General features: G+C 38.4%; 1 protein-coding gene across 1 annotated transcript; it reads right to left on the bottom strand.

Annotated features, from left to right (window-relative positions):
• Window positions 1-642: 642 nt before the first annotated feature.
• On the bottom strand, window positions 643-12,212 carry LOC120768752. Its single transcript, XM_040095523.1, has 3 exons — window positions 11,934-12,212; window positions 11,240-11,412; window positions 643-1,132 (listed from the first exon to the last, which is right to left on the bottom strand). The coding sequence occupies exons 1-3, from the start codon at window positions 12,210-12,212 to the stop codon at window positions 643-645; spliced, it is 942 nt and encodes a 313-aa protein (XP_039951457.1).
• Window positions 12,213-22,726: the final 10,514 nt, after the last annotated feature.

Here is a 22,726-nt window from a genome sequence, read left to right on the forward strand (position 1 = left end):
GCGAGTCCATAATTTTTTAAGATTTTGATTTCTAATAACGATTCAGAGTTTTCTTTAATCGATGAAGAGGCAAATCTAGTGCAGTATCTTCTTAAACTGTCACTTTCTGAAAGAAATTTAGCAACCTGTTTTGGGCGTGTAGCTAATGCCGGTGTATTTTGATTAGTGTCGGTTGTACAAAAACTCACCTTGTAGGCCACTCACACTTTCTTTTAAGAACAAAAATTCACAAATTCCGAGATATCGTTACAAACTTTTATTTCTGCGAAATGCACTTTAAAATTGTTATTATAAATGTGTTTAAATGATGAAAATTATTACAAAAAATATATGAAAAGGTACATAGTTTAAAAAACGTTAAATATATATTATATATATACAGGCGGGTAGTGAAAGGGAGCCGGGATGCTGCGATGCTGCGAAAAGCGACGGTGTATATTGAACAACGTCGTATCGACAAAAGGTGCGCGAGATCCTTTCTCTTTCCTTTTTGTTCTAATTGGAATGCTGGATGGTGTCATCGTGTTTTGGTGCGTGTGCGTGTGTTAATGTGTAGTGTTCTCTCGTGATTAGTTGAATGCGTGCTTTTGATTCGGTGTGGTGAACTGATGTAAATGTGATGTGACGTCGCTACTCATTTCGTCATCCCGGCCCCCCTAGGCGAGTATTTAGCCTAGAAGCCGCTGTAGCTCCAACGCTGCTGAGACCTGTTGACCGGCGGGATTGCGGCCTAAACTGATGGCGCCGTGTTGATGTTGCACGGTTTTGGCGCCAGGGACGGGATTCTGCTGGAGAGGGTCCGCGCCGGCGGAATGTGGTCACAGAAGTTCTTTGAGAACGCCTGACTTTGCCGCTGGTGCGAGGAGCCGGTTGTGGCCCGGAGTCGCGTCTGGTAGTGCGGTGCAGCAGCGTGTGATGCACCCGCACACAAACTTGGCAACGATTATTTGATAGGCACTCCTGTGCTGCGTGGGAAGTTGCCAGGCAATTCAAGCAATACCCGTGCGCCTGTGCCACCTGCTGGCGTTGCATCGGCGGCATGCCTTTAAAGATACCACAGTGCGATAGCCGATGCGGGCGGCGACATAGTGGATATCGAATGCGCTGCGGATCCGCTGGTAACGCTGGTGTGCTTTTACGTTAGTCATTCCTCGATCAACTCCTGCCGACGAAATAAACGTATGTTTAAAATCGTCAGTTGTGTGGAGACATGTTCAAAGGCTATCTCTTACCATCAACATGCGAGTCCAATTGCAAAATGATCGATCCGCAGCGGTGTTTTCGAAGCAGTTGTTGGACATTGGCGAAGGCGAAATACCAATCGATGATACCGGTTTGATCACATTGCCGAACAACTTTTGTACACTTTTACAATCGAAAAAAGAATTGATTGAAAGTGTATTTCCGAATATTGTTCAACACTATCAACGCCACGATTATTTAAGTGAACGCGCAATATTGGCACCGAAAAATGTACACGTCAACGAAATCAATTTTGCCATTCAAGAAAAACTGCCAGGAGAAGCTACAACATATAGTATGTACATCGATTGATAGCGTTTTAAATCAAGATGAAGCAGTCAATTATCCAACTGAATTCTTGAATTCTTTGGATCCCCCCGGTCTGCCACCGCATCGTTTGGTCCTGAAAGTCGGTTCACCCATTATACTTTTACGAAATCTGACGCCACCGACTTTGTGTAATGGCACAAGACTTTCAGTCAAAAAATTGTGGCCAAATTTGATTGAAGCAACAATACTAAATGGCAAGGCAGCAGGTGAAGTTGTACTCTTACCACGCATTCCCATGATTCCAACGGACATGCCGTTTGAATTTAAGCGCTTGCAGTTCCCAGTACGTCTTGCCTTTGCGATGATCATCAAAAAATCGCAAGGGCAAACGTTCCAAGTGTGCGGCGTCAATTTGGAAGAACCGTGCTTCTCCCACGGCCAATTGTTCGTCGCATGCTCGAGAGTGGGAACACCAAGGTGCTTATTCATTTACGCGCCAGGTGGAAAAACCAAAAATGTTGTATACCAATATGTTTTATAAATGTTTTATAAATAAGTAACAGTTTTACAACAATAAATAAAACACAAAAAAAAACCCTAAAGAGTTTTAATCGATTTAGGTGTAGCGAAACGCACAGGGTAACAGCTAGTATATAATATATATTTAACGTTTTTAAAACTACAAGTTGTAATAATAATTTTCATCATTTAAACACATTTGTAATAAAAACTTTGAAGTGCATTACGCAGAAATAAAAGTTTGTGTATCTCGGAATTTGTGAATTATTGTACAGTTATAATTACGGCCAGGATTATAGCAAAAATATAAGTTTTATGAAAAAAAATTCATGAAAAAAATTTGAAAGAATAGTAAAAAATTCAAATAATTATACTTAGAACACAAAAGCCGTTGTTGGTTGGAGCTCATGACACGTGTTGAGTACTTTTAAGGTTATGTAAACAACGTGTTTAACTAAAATTTGATTAACTGAACTAATCGTGCGAAATACACTTAAAATTAACAATTTTATTATTATGAATAAAATAGTAATAATTAATAGTTATTATGAGAGTTACACTGAGATAACAATATGATAATTGTAAACGTTACTACTACACTTGATACATAAACAACTATGATGGCCGAAAACTGTAAAGAGAGTGAGAGAAGTCTTACTGTGTGAGTGAAACAGGAGACCGACTTCAGTCTAAGGTATAGTAGTGAAGCGTCGTAAGGCATACAAATAGTAAAATCTTGGAACCCAGGGATAGTCAATGAATCCGTATAACAAGTGTTTGACTGCATTATTAAAACCCCAAATAAAAAAGTTAAAAAAAATTGGCCAATCTCGATTTTTTTTCCGTATTGTTGTTTTTTAAAACATATTATTGTATGGAATCCAAATTTACTGGAGAATACAATATTATCCTCATAATGACTCGTTAACCTCATTTTTATTGTTTGTAATATCGTGACGAGAAGTGAAATCAGAAGTAGTTACGTAGCTGATTTGTTGTATTGACAATTTGGTTTTTCTTTTTTCCTTCATTTCATCCGCTTCTTTTTCACATAAACTTTTTCCAATCAAAATCAAGTTTTTTTAGGTGGAGAACATGCTGGTGTGGTGTTTTTTTTTTTAAATAAGAATTAATACACCCTGTCTAAATGACTCTCGGCCTACCCTATCATGAAACACCGCCACACCACATTTCAACACACAAAATCACCATAACAGCACACCACGCTCACCACTCACCTTCCACATCACTACACATCACACCAATACACTCAAACATGACACCACACTTCCAACTAGAACACAACAGTTTACGCCAAAAAAGGGACGGACAACTCCAGCCGCACACACTTCGTTTTTGGCTTCCGTAAAGACTCAACGCTTTTGCGCATACGCTTTTCGCAGCACCGCTTTTTCTTTTCTTTTCCTCCCCTCGTTTGTCAATTCCGCCGCCGATTGGAATATTCGACCAAATTTTAACATTTGAAAACTTTTGAGAACGTTTGTAAATTAAATAAAAATAGAATTCCGAAAAAGGGAAAAACTAAACGAAAACAAAACAACAACAACAGTGGGCGCGAAACTAAATAAATATCACCAACGGGCGCGAAACTAAATAAAACACACTAACGGGTGCGGATAATAAAGGCAAAAGCAACATACACAATACCACTTACACCTTGGCACACAGGAAAATACATAGAAGCAAACCAAGAGCAGTGGGATAAAGCACAAGGCAACAAACATTAGGGCAAGCCACAATTAAGTACACTCCCCCAAAATTCCCTTGATGCGAAAAAGGGTAAGTGTATCGCTTCCACCTTTTATTTATATGCATGTACATATGTATGTTTAAAAAACTGGTTTGCCAATTATAACTCTGTTATAACTTCAAACAGTTCATTTAAACGGATAATAACATTTAATACGGTATATCAAAATACCGATATTAAAGTTGATAAAATACATACGTATATTAAAATTACTAATTGCTTATATATGCTTCTTTTTGTGAACACAATCACAGACAAGAAATTAAAACCTTAAAAGGACATTCTACTTGCAATATTTTCCGACACCCCTTCTGCTTTTAAAGCAGCAAGCGAGTTGCACTAATAAGCAAAAGGCATATTAAAAAGTACAAAACAAGAAATAAAAGAAAACATAAATGCGGAACATATAATTTATAAATTGAAACACACATACATATATACATGCAAAGCAACTTTCCTTAGCTCGGTAATTAACGAACATATACTTGCCGAAATTTATTAGAGGCAAATATAGGAATATACATACGAGTATATACATACCGTCACACATGTGTGTTGAGAGCAGAAGTTAAATACCTGCAAATATCATTTCTCTTTTTCCAATTTAACCAACTTTCCTGCGTCATGTACTAGTACCGCGATTACAACAATAAATTATATTTAAATAAATTGCATGCCTACATAGTATATACCACATATACATGCATAGGGACGTCTCCAAGCTGCATATGACGCAATTGTAGATACTGACGAGTCAGATCTACCAGAAAACTTTAAATCTTCTGCATACGCCAAATTTGAAAACTGCTTAGACCAGTATGAAGATACAAAAATTATGATCGCAGATCAGCTGAAGCTTATTAAATCAATCGCACCTACTCCCCATACGAGAGTGGAGCTGCCACAAATACAAGGCCAAGAAGCAAGTTCTGGCATTCACCTTAAAGTGCCAGTATGCGATACAGAAATATTTCATGGAGGTTATGAACAATGGCCGTCCTTCCGGGACATGTTTACTGCCGTGTACATAAACCATCCAAAACTATCGCAAGCGCAAAAATTGAATCATCTCCGATACAAAACAAAAGGTCAAGCAGGCGTAATAGTAAAACAGTTCGCATTAAGTGATGACAACTTCAATTTGGCTTGGGAAGCTCTAAAAGCTAGATACGAAAATAAAAGAATATTGGTCGACAAGCAAGTAACGATACTCATGAACTTGCCAAAAATTCAAAAAGAAACAAGTGAAGAATTCATTAAGCTAGAATCCACTGTTTCAAATTGTTTGTCGGTTCTAACGACACAAAATGTTCCCACAGACAGCTGGGACCCTATTCTGGTAAACATATGCGCCGCAGCATTACCAGAAAAATCATTACTTCTATGGGAGCAATCGCTCTCATCAAGAAGAGACTGCCAAACGTGGCAGCAAATGAAAGATTTCTTAACTGCCCAATATGAAATTGCGGAAAGGGTAGATAAAAAAACAGCCAGAACTAAAAACGTTCAACCCGACCTAAGCAGAAGCTTCAATAGACCCCAAGTCAATAACAACAACAATTTAAATAGAAGCTTTTTCAAAGCACAATCGTTCACATCTGAACAGAACAAATATACGTCATGCGAACTATGTACAGGAGGGCATAAACTCAAAACTTGCGAGAAGTTTAAAAAATTAAATATAAACGAAAGGAACAACTTTGTCAGGTCAAAAAGACTCTGTACAAACTGCTTGTCCCACGCGCACACTCTTGCTAATTGCGAAAGCAAATTCAACTGCGTATATTGTCATAAAAAACATCATTCCATGTTACATTACAACATGTCTCCCAATACACCTCAAAGTAACGCATTCTCAAGAAAAGCCATGGGTTTAGTTGCAACAGCAACTCCCGAAACACAAAATCTCGAAATTTGCCATTAGGCACCAAGCTGCTCAAAGGCATTAAAAACTCAAACGCTACACAGCGAGAATCAAAGTAAGGTATTACTACCAACAGTAGTGGTCTCCATCGAACACAGAGGAGAACTGTTTAAACTTAGAGCCTTAATAGACCAAGGATCACAACGATCCTTTATAGCGTCTAAGGCACAAAATAAATTAAAATTGCCAACAAAGCCAGCAAAATTTGAAATTACGGGAATGGGCGGAAGAGTAGTACAAAACTTTAACAAAATATGCCCCATTACCCTAATTTCCCCCCAAGCGGATAAGCGCATTCAAGCAAATGCTATTGTCTTACCGCAAATAACAAACTTGCTTCCAAGCTATCAAATAAATAGCAAGCATTGGGATAAGATTTCACATCTGACTCTAGCAGATCCCAACTGCAACAAGCCAGCTCAAATAGACATCCTAATAGGCAGCGACCTTATACCGCAAATTATACTAGAAGGTGTTGAAAAAATCTCAAACACCCTTCTAGGTCAAAACACTATCTTCGGTTCGGTTCGGTTCGGATACTAAGTGGACTAGTTACTGAAACAGTTTCTACCATGACAACTGAAGTTGAAGAAATATCCAACGAATACCTTAATTCACAATTAAGGAAATTTTGGGAGTTAGAAGAGCTCCCCCCCATTTCGATCGCAACACCAGAAGATCAGTATTGTGAAGACTTTTATAAAGCCACAACTACCAGATCAGCTAATGGTCGGTATGTCGTACGACTACCACTGAAACAACAATTTCCAGACACACTCGTCTTAGGTCACTCTCGCACCTCTGCAATACAGCAGTTTCTAAGTATGGAAAAAAACCTTCTTAGAAAAGGTAAACTGAAACAAGATTATGATGGTGTCTTAGAAGAATACCTCCATTTAAATCACATGGAGGAAGTAAGCCCTTGCGAAAAAATCATAAAAGGCAAATATTACTCTTTCTACTTGCCACATCATGCAGTAGTAAAGCCTGACAAAAAAAACCACAAAGGTTAGAGTTGTCTTCAATGCCTCAAGATCCACTAGCTCGGGGAATTTCCTAAATGATATTCTATTTACGGGACCCACACTACAACCGGAATTAATGCTCCTCATATTAAATTGGCGTATATACAAATATGTATTCAATGGGGATGTCGAAAAAATGTATCTACAAATAGTCGTACATAAAGATGATCAAGATTTTCAGCGGATTATTTTCCGAAAATCTGCCAATAGTCCACTACGCGACTTTAAATTGAAAACAGTTACTTTTGGCGTAAACTGTGCCCCACACTTAGCCATTCGAACACTGCGCGAATTGGCTGAAAACACCAAGTCAGAGTTTCCTCTGGCGACCCAGGTGTTAAAAACACTAACGTATGTAGACGATATTCTGTCTGGAAGTCACAGTCTTCCACAAGCATACGAATCATTATCACAAGTAATCCAAGCCCTCAAATCCGCAGGGTTTCCATTAAAAAAGATTACGGCAAATCACCCAACTATATTAAAAAATATACCAAAAGAAAATTTGTTGGACACTAATTTCCTTATTTTCGAAAAGGAAAGTACAACAAAAACACTGGACATCCAATGGAATGCGATATCTGACCAATTTTCATCTACTACAGAGTCAATATCCGCATTATCCGCCATAACAAAGAGACAAATTTTATCCTCTGTGGCAAAATTTTTCGACCCCGCAGGATGGCTTTCGCCAATTATGATACAAGCGAAAATCCTGATCCAAGAATTATGGCTTGACGGAACTGACTGGGACGAACAAGTGAAACCTCTTCGCTTAGAAAGATGGTCCCAGTTTGCTAATAACCTAAAAGACATTTCGCAGATACAAATTCCACGGTGGGCAAACTATTCCCCCGAATACAAGGTGAAACTACACGGCTTCTGCGACGCCTCTGAAAAGGCATATTTTGCCACTATATATGTGCGCACCCAAAGCGATATTGCAACTACAAGCCATCTACTAGTGGCAAAAGCAAAAGTTGCGCCTCTAAAAACCATAAGTCTACCACGACTTGAACTCTGTGGCGCTCTGCTACTAGCAAAGCTCGTCTCCATGGTGCAGACCCACTTAAACATGAAATAGTTCTAGCCTGGCTAGAAAAACCACCACACGCGTGGAAAACATATATTTTTAACCGAACGTCTCAAATACTTGATCTAGTAGGATCAGCCACTTGGCGCCACGTAGCCGGTGCTGACAATCCTGCCGATCTTGGGACAAGAGGGTGCAAACCCCTTCATCTCGCCACCACCACCCTCTGGTGGAATGGCCCCCGATGGTTAACAGAATCTCCCGATTCTTGGCCACAATCGCCAATGCGCAACATAATTGCCCCAGAAAGTCGAAAAATCGCCACTTATCACACAACAATGGATGATGCTGACATCCTTGAACGATTTTCATCGTTCCCCCGAGCCCTCAGAGTAGTCGCCTATATTCTCAAATTCGTAGAGCGACTCAAACTTAAGGTAAAGAGAGCAACTTGCCCCCAATGCGATACATTGACGCACCAAGGCAAACAAAAAGCGAAGGTCGCTCTTATCGCATCAACCCAAACGCGCTACTTCAGCCACGACCTAGGGTTACTAAGAGAATCGAAGCCTATTGACAAAAAGAGCTCACTCTTAGTACTAAACCCATTTATAGACACGAAAGGTCTGCTTCGTGCAAACGGCCGGCTTGCTAATTCCAGCCTTACGTATAACGAACGCCATCCCATAATAATACCAGAGAAATCCTCATTTACCACATTATTCATCAATTATATCCATATACTCATGTTACACGCCGAACATCGCCTCATGCAACATATGTTACGCCAAGAGTACTATGTTTCCCGCCTTAAGCCCCAAATCAAGAAGTGCATTTTCACGTGCAAGGTCTGCACTATGCACAAGCAGAAAATGAGAACGCAGATTATGGCAGCACTTCCATCGGAACGCAGTAACTTTGCTCTGCCTTTCACCACCACAGGTGTCGACTTTGCTGGGCCTTTTCAAATAAAGGCGTCCATGCTAAGGTCTCCCACCCTGATGAAAGGCTATGTGGCTGTCTTTGCCTGTTTTACGACAAAAGCAGTACACCTTGAGCTATGTTCCAATCTGACAAAGGAGGCTTTCCTCGCGGCATTTGCTCGCTTCGTCGGACGACGTGGCTTTCCATCCAAAATCATGAGCGATAATGGTAAAACATTTATCGGAGCTCAAAGAGCCACAGAGAAACAATTTGTGGATTTTATGAAACAAGTCTCACCTGACATTATACACAAATATGCTCCCCAAGGCATCAATTGGCAGCTTATCCCCCCAAGCGCTCCACATATAGGTGGTTTATGGGAATCAGCCGTAAAAAGCTTCAAATCACATTTCAAGAAGCTAGCTGGCACTTATAAATTCAATTATGAAGAGTTCACGACACTCTTAACTAGAATTGAAGCCGTTCTCAACTCACGGCCTGTCACAGCCCTCTCGCAAGATCCATCAGACTTTACAGCCCTCACACCAGGGCATTTTCTTAAAGGAGCGCCCATTCTGGCCACACCTGAGCCAGGCGTGGAGTCGCTTTCCTTATTAAACAGATGGGAAAGAATTAAAATTCTCCATCACGATTTCAGTCTTCGATGGAAAGAAGATTATTTAAAGGACCTCCACAGAAGGTACCGGTGGAAAACACCAGAAAACGCGCCTAAGCTTGGAGATTGTGTCTTAATTCATGACGATTGTCTCCCCCCCACTGAATGGCGGCTTGGCCGCATAGAGAAGCTTTACCACGGCTCCGACGGTCATATTCGCGTAGCTGATCTCCGTACGCAAAACGGAACACTAACTCGGCCGCTCGTTAAACTATGCTTTTTGCCCACAGCCAATAAAACCGACACGTAAACCGTAAACAATAAACGATAAATTGATATAACCCGCAAAACAAACCACAAATCCTATCTTAATGAAAACCGCAAAAGTAGTAATAGATGGGTGGTCCACATGACTCCCCACAAGTGCCACCTAACGTAGCACCAACGATCATATCCGTATACCACAAACATATAACGTAAATATCTTTGACAGATCAAATGGATGTCGATATGCCGCCAGCACCAACGCCAGCCGTTCGGTCGGCCATTCACGTGCCACGAACTGGTCCTATACCAGCTCCTTGAAATCCCACGGCCACAACGCAACCAACCGTTGCCCGAAGTGCAACACGCGCAAATCCGACGCCGGTGCCAGCAGACCCACAGCGCCTCCGATGCCCGCTTTGCTGCCGCCCCCACAGGTTGCCGCACTGGCATTTTTAAGAGGATGCTGCCTCCGCTCCGCCAGCAGATTGTTCAGGCACATGGCCACTGCCTAAATTGTCTGGCACCTACCCACTTTACATCGGAGTGTACATCCGGGTATACGTGCCAAATATGCATGCGGCCGCATCATACGCTCCTTCATCGGGACGGCAGACAATTACTTGCCCTCTCTAGTCGTGCTACGACCCGATGACCGCAGACGAACCGTGCTGCACGACCACGAAGAGCTGAGCCACCACCAGAATCCCGAACACGTACTCGGCGCCAACAACCCAATACCTCTACGCGGCGCCGTCAACCTAGGCCGCGGTCTCGCCAACCCACTGGGCTTAGTAACGTGGTGGCCACATTGCAGCAATTGCAAAGGCTACTAGGCTAATAATTTGCCTAGGGGGGCCGGGATGTCTAAATGACTCTCGGCCTACCCTATCATAAAACACCGCCACACAACATTTCAACACACAAAATCACCATAACAGCACACCACGCCCACCACTCACCTTCCACATCACTACACATCACACCAATACACTCAAACATGACACCACACTTCCAACTAGAACACAACAGTTTACGCAAAAAAAGGGACGGACAACTCCAGCCGCACACACTTCGTTTTTGGCTTCCGTAAAGACTCAACGCTCTTGCGCATACGCTTTTCGCAGCATCGCTTTTTCTTTTCTTTTCCTCCCCTCGTTTGTCGATTCCGCCGCCGATTGGAATATTCGACCAAATTTTAACATTTGAAAACATTTGAGAACGTTTGTAAATTAAATAAAAATAGAATTCCGAAAACCTGTGCTGTGCGATATCTTTTTTATAACAAAAGTGATAAATAAAACAGCATTGTGAATTTGAAAATCCAGAAAGCCCGTTCTGTGCGTTGTCCTTTCTAGAATAACAAGTGAGTTCAGAACTTAAGGTGAGTTCACCAGTTAATAATACACACCCTTTATTGATATATTTTTGTCTGCTTACTGAATGCACGTAGACAAAGTCGCGAGTATTTAAATACTCTTTATTTATAATTAATAACTGAACATTACTGAGTTTTACAAAGTTTGAAAATAGTGGCATAGATAGTAAGTATTTGTTTTTTATATATATTTCATGCTTTTCAAAACAATAGTGAATACTCAATCGTTTATTTTATAATAGATCGGTATTTGAAATTGGAGGAATTGGCGACTGTGTGCTTTTACGCGGGGCCGTTGTAGCGGCGGGGCCTGTCGTTGGTCGAAGCGCTGCCGGTGCAGTGGTGGTCCGGGGCGCTGCTATTGGGCCAGCTGCAGAGCGAGGAGCGGAAACTGCCGAACGCATGGTTGGCGTTGATGAAGATTTCACATCCACGTTTATATTTCTCTGTGAGAGAAATGGTGATATTAGTTATATATTGGAATTTACAATAATATGGACATTTGTGCCACGTTATGTGTGGCTGTAATTTTTTTATCAGACATTTATGTTAGGTCTTTTGTGGGGTTTTATGTTATTCGAGGTTTCGGTTTTGTAAGCGGTTTAGCGATTTAGGGATTTATTGATTTATTAACATTGCGGTTTCGCTTTTACGTTTCTTTATCTTCGGCGGTTAATTTGACGAGCGGTCTGGTTAGCGTTCCGGTTTGGGTGCGGAGATCAACTACTCGAACATGACCGTCGGAACCGTAATGAAGTTGTTTTATGCGGCCGAGTCGCCATTCCGTAGGGGGGAGACAATCGTCTTGTATAAGGACGCAGTCTCCAAGCTTTGGTGCCTTTTCTTGAGTTTTCCACCGGTATCTCTTGTGAAGGTTCTTTATGGAGTCTTCCTTCCATCGGCGGCTGAAATCATGATGGAGAATTTTACTTCGCTCCAATCTGTTTAATAAGGATAGCGACTCCACGCCTTGCTCAAGTATGGCCAGAATGGGTGCTCCTTTGAGAAAATGCCCTCTGATTAAGGCTGTGAAGTCGGAGGGATCTTGCGAGAGTGGTGAGACAGGTCTAGAGTTCAGTACGGCTTCGATACGAGCAAGCAATGTACTAAACTCCTCATAGGTGAATTTATGGTTACCAGCCGTTTCCCAGAGACCGCCCATGTATGGAGAACAGGGGGGTATGAATTGCCAATCGATCGCTTGGGGTGCATATTTTTTGACAATTTCGGGGAATACTTCTTTCATGAATTGTAAAAACTCCTTTTCCGTGGCTCTTTGAGCTCCGACAAAGTTTTTTCCATTGTCGCTCATAATTTTTAAAGCAAATCCGCGTCTTCCGACAAAGCGGGCAAATGCTGCAAGAAAAGCCGCAGTAGTCAGATCCGAACATAGCTCGAGGTGTACACCCTTTGTCGTACAACATACAAAGACAGCCACATACCCTTTACTAAATGAGGAAGACCTTAGCATCGAGGCCTTTATCTGGAAAGGTCCAGCAAAATCAACCCCAGTGATGGTAAAGGGTAAAGCATAGTTGCAGCGTTCAGGTGGTAGGGCTACCATGATCTGCGTACGCATCATGTGCCTGTACATAGTACACTGTTTACACATGAAAATGGTTCTTTTAATTTGTGGCTTTAGTCGCGGTATATAAAACTCTTGTCTGATCATTTGTTGCATCAAGCGATGCTCACCATGCAGTGTAAGCTGGGGGAGATGTATTAGAAATATGTAGGTAAAACGGGATTTCTCTGGGATAATGATGGGATGTCGTTCGTTGTAACTAAGGCTGGAGTTGGCTAGTCTTTCATTTGCCCGTATTAATCCCTTAGCGTCCAGGAATGGGTTTAAGATGGGAAGTGAGCTTCCCTTTTCGAGAGGTCGCTTTTCAAGCAACTTTGATTTCTCTTTGCTGAAATAGCGAGTTTGTGTATATAAGATTAGACTGACCGTGGCCTGTTGCAAGTCGGAATATGTTAGTTGTACGTAAGGATCGTTTGATATTCTTTTCACCTTTTGTTTAAGTTTATGAATGAATTTGTGCATACCAGCGACTACCCTTAGTGCTCGAGGAAATGATGAAAATCTGTGGAAAATATCATCCTCTTCTGGAGTTATGTGAAAATTTTCTATTTGCCGACTTCCCGGAGGTATGATATTCCGAGCAGGATTCTTTGGCCAGAATTCTTGTGATTCTGTTAGCCATGTAGCACCGTTCCACCAGAGTGTAGTGGTGAGGTGAAGTGGTTTGCAACCTCTTGTCCCAAGATCCGCTGGGTTATCTGCACTTGCAACATGTTGCCATTTTGCTGAGCAAACTAAGTCTAAGATTTAAGATATTCGATTAGATACATATGTCTTCCAAGTATAGGGTGGTTTTTCTAACCATGCTAGAACTGTTTCCGAGTCTGACCAGAGATACATCTTGTGATCGCTTAATTTGAGATGGGCTTGAACTATTGAAATTAATTTTGCTAACAGAAGAGCACCATTTAGTTCAAGCCGTGGCAGGCTTAGTGTCTTCAAAGGGGCAACTTTAGCTTTGGCTTCCAAGATGTGAAGCTATTTTGCTATCATACTGAGTGCGTATGTAGACTGTTGCGCAATAAGCTTTTTCAGAGGCATCTTAGAAACCGTGTAATTCTGCGTTAATGTTAGGGGTGAAGTTCACCCATCGAGAGATTCGAATTTCTGATATAGTATGGAGGTTGCTAACAAATTTAACCCATTTTGTTAAAAGTATATGTTTTACCTGTTCATCCCATTCAGTGCCATCTTGCCAAAATTCTGGAATGAGAATTTTAGCTTGAATCATTATTGGCGAAAGCCATCCTGCGGGGTCGAAAAGTTTTGCCACGGATGAAAGGATTTAGCGTTTTGTAATGGCGGACATTGCAGATATTGACACAATTGTATATGAGAATTGATTGATTGGTTATCGCATTCCATTGAATCCCTAGTGTTTTTGTTGTACTAGCCTTTTCGAATTTAAGGAAGTCTGTATCTAATAAGTCTTCCTTTGTTATATCTTTGATTATTTCGGGATGATTTGCTGTTATTTTCTTCAGGGGAAACCTGCTGAATTTAGTGCTTTGATCTCTTGAGAAAATGATTCGCACCTGACATAATGTCGTCCACATCTGTTTGAGTTTGCAACACAGAAGTTGCTAAAGGTAAATTTGTTTCACCGGTTTTTGAAACTTCATGAAAGGTTCTAATGGCTAAATAGGGAGCGCAGTTGATGCCAAAGGTAATTGTTTTAAGTTTGTAGTCGCTAATTGGACTATTAATTGAATTGCAGAAGACTGTGCGTTGGAAATCTTGGTCATCTTCATGTACCAGAATTTACCTATACATTTTCTCAACATCCCCGTTAAAATCGTATTTAAACATGCGCCAATTTAGTATTAGCATCATGAGATCAGGTTGTAATGTTGGCCCTGTGTATAATACATCCTTGAGTGATTTGCCTGAGCTCGTACACTTTGAGGCATTGAACATCACTCGTACTTTCGTTGTGATTTTATCTGGTCGTATTACTCCATTATGTGGAAGGTTAATACAAAATATCTACCTTTGGATATTTTTTCATATGGGACAGTTTCTCCCATATGATTGAAGTCAAGATATTCGTCCATCACATTATCATATGCTGATTTTAGCTCATTTTTCTTTATCAGGCTTTTTTCCATGCTTAAGAATTGCTGGATTGCTGAGATTCTAGAGTTGGCCCTGTGTATAATACATCCTTGAGTGATTTGCCTGAGCTCGTACACTTTGAGGCATTGGACATCACTCGTACTTTCGTTGTGATTTTATCTGGTCGTATTACCCCATTATGTGGAAAGTTAATAGAAAATATCTACCTTTGGATATTTTTTCATATGGGACAGTTTCTCCCATATGATTGAAGTCAAGATATTCGTCCATCACATTATCATATGCTGATTTTAGCTCATTTTTCTTTATCAGGCTTTTTTCCATGCTTAGGAATTGCTGGATTGCTGAGATTCTAGAGTGGCCTAGAGCTATAGTTTCTGAAAAGGTGGATTTGAATGGCCAGCAACCGACCAGATATTCACCATGCGCCAAATCTCCTGTCATCAAACAAACAGTCGTCGCACTCGCGAGTTGGCTCTCACGTCACTGTTGACAGTCATAACTTTGAAGTTGTAGATAATTTCGTCTATCTTGGAACCAGCGTAAACACCACCAACAACCTCAGCCTGGAAATCCAACGCAGGATTGCTCTTGCCAACAGGTGCTACTTCGGACTGAGTAGGCAATTGAAAAGTAAAGTCCTCTCTCGACGAACAAAAGCTAAACTCTATAAGTCGCTCATAATTCCCGTCCTGCTATATGGTGCAGAGTCTTGGACGATGTCAACAACGGATGAGTCGACGTTACGAGTTTTCGAGAGAAAAATTCTGCGAAAGATTTATGGTCCTTTGCGTATTGGCCACGGCGAATATCGCATTCGATGGAACGATGAGCTGTACGAGATATACGACGACGTTGACATAGTTTAGCAAATTAAAAGACAGCGGCTACGCTGGCTAGGTCATGTTATCCCGACGGATGAAAACACTCCAGCTCTGAAAGTATTCGACGCAGTACCCGCCGGGGGAAGCAGAGGAAGAGGAAAACCTCCACTCCGTTGGAAGGACCAAGTGGAGAAGGACCTGGCTTCGCTTGGAATATCCAATTGGCGCCACGTAGCGAAAAGAAGAAACGACTGGCGCGCTGTTGTTAACTCGGCTATAATCGCGTAAGCGGTGTCAACGCCAATTAAGAAGAAGAGAGGATTTGAATGGCAGTCGCATAACATAACAACCATGTTCGTTTGTTGTTGTTGTGGACTTGTAATTGGCTTCGAATGTCTGGGCTTCTGCTGAAATTTGGCTAATCTGGGGTACTTCTTCTACTTCCCAGAATTTTTTAAGTTCATTGTTTAAATATTCGTTTGTGATATCTTCCACTTGTGTTCTGAAAGACTTTATTTTTTCAGTGACTTGTCCACTTATAATCCACCCAAAGATTTCATTTTGGGTTAATAATTTATTGGATATTTTCTCTATACCTTCATGTCGATTTGTGATGGGCTATGCCAGTTAGGATCTGTTTATTTGAGGTGTGGAAATTTTTCCCAGTGTATTTTATTTACTTCATAGCTTGGAAGAAAATTTTGTAAGTTGCGGCAGAACGATGGCTTTTGCATCTATTCTTATATCCGCATTTGGAGAAACTATGGTGATTGGGCATATTTTGTTCGAATTTTGAATAATTCTTCCGACAATTCCCGAACTTTAAAAAGTGGAATATTTTATTAGCAATTTTAGCCGATTTTGAACCTTTGATGATATAAAGGATCTTTGAGAGCCTTGATCTATTAACGCTCTTAGTTTGAATAAATCACCTTTATGTTCAATGGTGATGACCGCAGTTGGTAAAAGAATTTAGCGCTTGAATTTTTACTGCTTTAGAGCAACAGGGTTGTTCTTCCCTTTTTTCAGAATTTGAGGTTTCGCGACTACTTGATGTAGTTGTAGCGACTAACCCCGTGATTTTTTGAAATTGATTTTTCTTCTTATTTTGAAAATTGGTAATATGAAGCAATGAGTGATGTCTTCGTTGACAGTATACACAATTGAATTTGCTTTCACAGTCTTTTGTCATATGAGAATTCGACCAGATTGTTTCTATCTGAAACAGATAACTTTTTGAATCTCTCGCAAGATCTTAATTTATGACCTCCCTTACAGAGTTCACACAATGATTGCCATTGACTATTTTGATTTGACACGAATGTGTGACTTTTATTAACGTGTTTATTATATTGTATGTTATTACTGGCTTGGGGTTTAAACAAGTTTTTACTTGAGTCATTTTGATGACTTTCTGGCTTTATAGTTTTTTTGTCTATTCGCTCAGCTATCTCGTATTGAGCAGTGAGGAATGTTTTCATCTGTTGCCAGGTGGGCATTATTTTACTTTCCACCAGTGATTGTTCCCATCGTAGTAATGCAGCATCAGGGAGTGTTGCTGCACAAATGGTTACTATCATAGGGTCCCACGATTCTGTGGAGATATTTTGTGTTTTTAACACGGATAAACAATTGGTCACTGTCGAGTATAAATTGTGAAATTCATGTTTTATACCTGAGCTGGTATAACTTTTGTGCTTGTGAAAGTTAAGGATGGTTTATATAAACGGCAGGGAACATGTCCCGGAAGGACGGCCATTGGTCATAACATCCATTAAAAACTTCAGTATCACAAGCTGATACTTCTAGATACATGCCTTTATCTCGTTCTTCTTTTGGTGTTGTAACTACTGTGGGAGGATGAGTAGTGGTTCTAGTAGGCCTTACTAAACTTATTTGTTCAGTTATAATTCCCTTTGTTAACTCGTACTGATCACGGCAGTTATCACACTTGCCTGTCGCCGAAGCTTTTGTGTTTTCCGGGAGTTCTGCGTCGCCAGTATCTAGTACTGTATCGTACGCTGCCAGAAGGCGTGCCAATAGATTGTTAATACTTTATAATTTTATATTCAAAAATGATTCCGTGATGTCAGTAATAGGGGAAGCTTGAAATCGTGTGCAATACTCGTACATTATAAAGCTATCACTTTCAGTGATAAATCTCGATATTATATGATCTTGTTTTTTCTTTGTACCGTGCTTAGAGCGTGTAGCTTCTGCAGGTGTGCTTTGTTTATCGTCGTCAGCCATTTTTGGAATTGTAAGAAATTGATCTGATTTAGATTCTTTTGAATCTGTGCTCATTTAGAACAAAAATTTAATGAGATTTTTCTGATAAATGCCGAAAACCGAAAACTCTTTTAAGTAAATAAGAGTTGTTATTCCCGTAAATTTACTAAAAAACGCGTTAATCGTTTTTGTTAACCGCACTATTGTATTTAGTTGCGATTTCATATTTATTTTTATATATTTTCTCTTACGGATTTATCCGTATGTCCTTGTATAAATTATTGCCGGTTAGATTAAAACGGCTAAAAAAATTTATTTTTTTGGTCAAAAATTACCTTTATTGTCGAATGTTCTTCTAAGACTAATTACAATTTTGATTTATCCATTATTCATAACTTAAAAATTACTTATGCTAGCACTATTGACTTATTTACTTGTTTCGCGTTATTCCGCGTATGCCGGATGTTGATTTGCAATTGTTGCAATGCTTGCATTATTGTTGGTCAGCCTGGCTGTAGTTACACTGCGCGTGCCGGATGTTAATTGGTTAATTGCTTATCCAGCATTATTCTGCTTATGGCAGTTAACTTTAGTGTTGGTAACTTATATAAGCACTCGTAAAAGAGGTATATGAAGTCAATAACCTTGAACATATGTATACATAGGTGCACGCTATGTGCGTATTTATGTGCATATGATATGCTAAATTGGCTGGTATACAATCCAGCTTGTTTTTGTAATACAAAGAACAAGGAGGTATTGTTGAATAATATTTGCCTATACCGGCTTAGAGTATGTATATATGTAAGTATGTACTAATATATTGATTGTTAATAACATTTTATTATATATTTATTGTTTTTTTGTTCAATACAAATTCCGCACCGCTTATTGTATGTAATTAATGCTATTATCGCTGCTTGGAATAATTTAAGATTTACTATTACCATTTTAATGTTTAGGATATACCCCCTAATTCAGGGTATATATTATTATTAGGTTTGAATTACTGCGTAGGCAAAAAGAATACCGAATATATGTATGTATGTATGTTTAGATACATATACAATATATGTATTTATATTTGCGCGATCAGAACAGAGTGAGACGAGAAAATGAACAATGTGCAGGTCATTAGCCTCTGCACTTGCGGATTAGCAACAAGAATGATAGAGTACAAGATTACGCAGATGAGAGACAAAAATTTTTTGTTCTGCGCATCTACGTCACACGGCTCGTAAATTTCGTGAAATAGCTTGAGTAGCAAGTAAATATTGCTTGTTAATAATAAATGATTTTTTTTTTGTTTATAAATATGAAATAAAATGTTGAAGGTTCGCGAGATTTTAGATTTTTATTAGTTATTATTTTGCAATATGAATATTTTTATTAATTGTTAAATCATCTTTAAGTTTTTTGTTTTCAGTTTGAAGTAATTTTCTGTGATAAAATTTATATATAAATACATATATAATGCTACATCTTGAAAAAAATCTTCACTTACACTTTTTTCTCTAGCATTTTTATTTTGTCTCCTTGGCCTAAACTTTCTTTAATAGCAGCGTCTTCAGTCCACAATTCATTCAAACTATTTTCCATTGAAAGGTCTGCACAATCCTCAGTCACTTTAAAATCTTCAGCAGGTATACACTGTACTCGCACTTCTTGAGGTTGGTCAACATTTATCAACAATGAAGTCACTATTTTCTTATTTTCCCTGCGCTCAGCTCTGGTGCCTCGCTGCTCATTTTCACTAGCTGCAACGTTATAGCGACAGGGAATAGCTCCTGGTTTCAAAGTCCTTTTGGCGGCAAGGCCTATGAAAAGTTTAAAATTAAAATATTTTAAAACAAAGGTGATTTATCAACTTATCCATTTCGTACATCCCGTTTCCAATAATGTCTTCATCGTTGAAGTGGTCCATGCAAATTCGCCATGTTTTCGGCTTAAATGCTTGATTATTTCTACAAAATTGGATCCACTTCGTTCGGAAACATAAAAAATGTTTTTTTCACATTTCTATTTCTTCTATCATTGACACAGTTTTTCACTACACACTTCATTTTGTTATTTAAATACAAAATTACACGGGTAAAATAAATTATTTCTATATTCACTTGTACCACGAATTTAAAGCTGTCAAATTTTTTACTGCGCCGTGTGACGTAAGCATCTGTTTGTTTACATTTTTCAAGTATAACGGACCTGCGCAATGCGTAATCTCTTTTCCATCATTCTTGGATTAGCAAGTATATGCTTCAATATATTAATATTAATTTGAATGTTTGTTTTTATATGTTAGTAAGTACTAATTTGTGTTTGTTGCATTTATGTATTTTATAAGTATGATTTGGATAAGTGCATATGTAAATATGTATATTCGTATTTATTCTCTCTTGTACATTGGAATTTTTGTTTTTTATGCCTTTTGCTTACCTGTTTTATGCAATCCTGCGTACTGTTTGAAGAAACAGAAGGGGTATTGCTGGAAAGAGTTGCAAGTAAATACTTGAATATAATTTTTTGATTTTCTGTTATAGTGGGTGTGTTTGTATACACAAGGGTAAGCTTATAAGGCAATAAATGATTTCCTTTTGTATTTTTTAAAATATATGGAAGATATATTGTGTCAAACTGGTTTTTGTTCCCGTTTTGAAATCGATCAAACGGATTATATAGGTTTTATATTTGATAAAACCATATGATATCAATCATATTTACATATGTATGTTAATAAAAAATGGAAACGACTTACTTTGTCTCGCCTTAAGGGAGTTTTGGCAGAAAGAATGTATGTATGTATATATTTGAAAAAGTATGTATTTGATAATTTTAGGGATATTATCTTCTGCTTGCGTTTCAGTTTCCTCTTGTGTTTAGTGTTGTTCTACTCCTATTTCCTCCTGTGTTTAATGTTCCTTCTCTAATTTCCTCCTTTTTTAAGTGTCCTGTTGCTCCCGTTTCCTCCTTTGTAGAGTATGTATGTATGTAGGTATGCATTAGTTGTAATTTTTTTCTAATTATATCGCGCCCGATGTGTGTTATAATTTTTGCTATTTTTATTGTTAGACCGCGCCCGATTTATGTTTTACACTTTGTTTAATATGATGTCTGCTATTGTTATTAATAATAGTCACAGCACTGGAAAATTTAGTAAAATTTTGCAAATTTAGTCAATTATTATTATGTTTCTAAAATATTGTTTCTTTATTTTATTATTTAATTTTTTCAGAGAACTTATTATTCTATTTTTATTATATTTGCTTTGTTTTATATGTGGTGGCCTAGACGCAGCAATTTATGTTTGTAAATTTTTTTTATTTTTTAATAATATATTCGTATTTTTATGCTTTTTGCACTGCACTTTTATTTATTTGTTTAATATTTTTATCTTTTTTGTCCTTTTTGTAGCACAGTATATATAATATACATATATTTTATATGTATGTCACTGCACCTGCTGCTATCCAAAACCGGTTTTTGGCACATATGTTCTTTGTTGTTTGCTTTTTTATTTGGTTTTGTCACTTGTTATTAACTTCTCGGTTTTTATTACCGCACTTTCTCACAAGTTAAAATTTATTTTTTTTCTTCGAAATCTTTATATATTTTTTGTTTTTGACTTAATTTAGCTCGAAGGACCATGTACAAAAACTCACCACTCACACTTTCTTTTAAGAACAAAAATGCATAAATTCCGAGATATCGTTACAAACTTTTATTTCTGCGAAATGCACTTCAAAATTGTTATTATAAATGTGTTTAAATGATGAAAATTGTTACAAAAAATATATGAAAAAATAGTTTAAAAGACGTTAAATATATATTATATATATACAGGCGGGTAGCGAAAGGGAACCGGGATGCTGCGATGCTGCGAAAAGCGACAGTGTATTTGGATTGACGACGTATCGACAAAAAGGTGTGCGAGATCTTTTCTCTTTCCATTTTGTTCTAATTGGAATGCTGGATGGTGCCATCGTGTTTTGGTGCATGTGCGTGTGTGTGTGTTAATGTGTAGTGTTCTCTCGCGTGATGAGGTGAATGCGTGCTTTTGATTCGGTGTGGTGAACTGATATAAACGTGATGTGACGTCGGTACTCATTTAGCCACCATTTTTGCAAAATAATGTTATTTATTTATTTTATTTTAGTTTTAAGTTTGAAAGTATTATCACTTTTAATTTATTAACACATTTTACGTCCTTATGTTAGCATTTAGGTACACCCTTATACTTTGACTTGTATGTATGAATGTGCTTATGAAGGTACTTATGTTTTGTGCAATTGAGAGCTCGCTGAAGAGATCAATGCGCTATTTACATAAGTACGTATATGCACGAATTGTTTGTGTGTTTATGATTATGCAATTGAGATCAACTCGCTTTTTGTTTACCAAAGAACAAGAGGTATTGATAATTGCCAATGTGGAGTTAAAATATATGGTTGTAAAAATAGTATGTGTTAATATGTATTTTCTATATAGTTTTCACAAATTATGTATATTTTGTTGAACTGTTTTTATAAAATTTTTTTGTATGTAATACAAATATTTTTATTTCGCTTTTACTTGTGTACGGAATTTAACGATTAGTTATTTAAAATTTTTAATAATTTAATAAAACGATATGTATGGGATATTATATATGTATATAATGTACTTGGCAGATTTTATACCGTGTGTTTGTATATACTTGTACTTATATTTTTTCGCAAAGGTGATAGTGCTAGGAAACGTAATAGAAAAGGGGTATTTTCTTTTGTTAAATGCTGCATATGCAAATATGTATTTATTATGTATGTTCATATATATGTAAGTGTAGTATGTATGTTTATACACTGTGTGTTAAAAAGCATATATGTATGTATGATGGTTTGTATTTCTTCATGAGTTTAAATTTACTTTTGCTTATTTGTTTATCTTGCTACTAGCCATTTTTTTGTTGTTAAATTCTTGCAGGTAAGTACTTGAAATATCTAGTGTTGGCTAGAAGAGTGTATTTTAAAAAACACAAAGCCAAGTATAAATAGGCAATAAGTTTTTAAT

This window comes from Bactrocera tryoni, chromosome 2 (genome assembly GCF_016617805.1).
Source record: "Bactrocera tryoni isolate S06 chromosome 2, CSIRO_BtryS06_freeze2, whole genome shotgun sequence".
Classification (NCBI taxonomy): Eukaryota; Metazoa; Arthropoda; class Insecta; order Diptera; family Tephritidae; genus Bactrocera; species Bactrocera tryoni.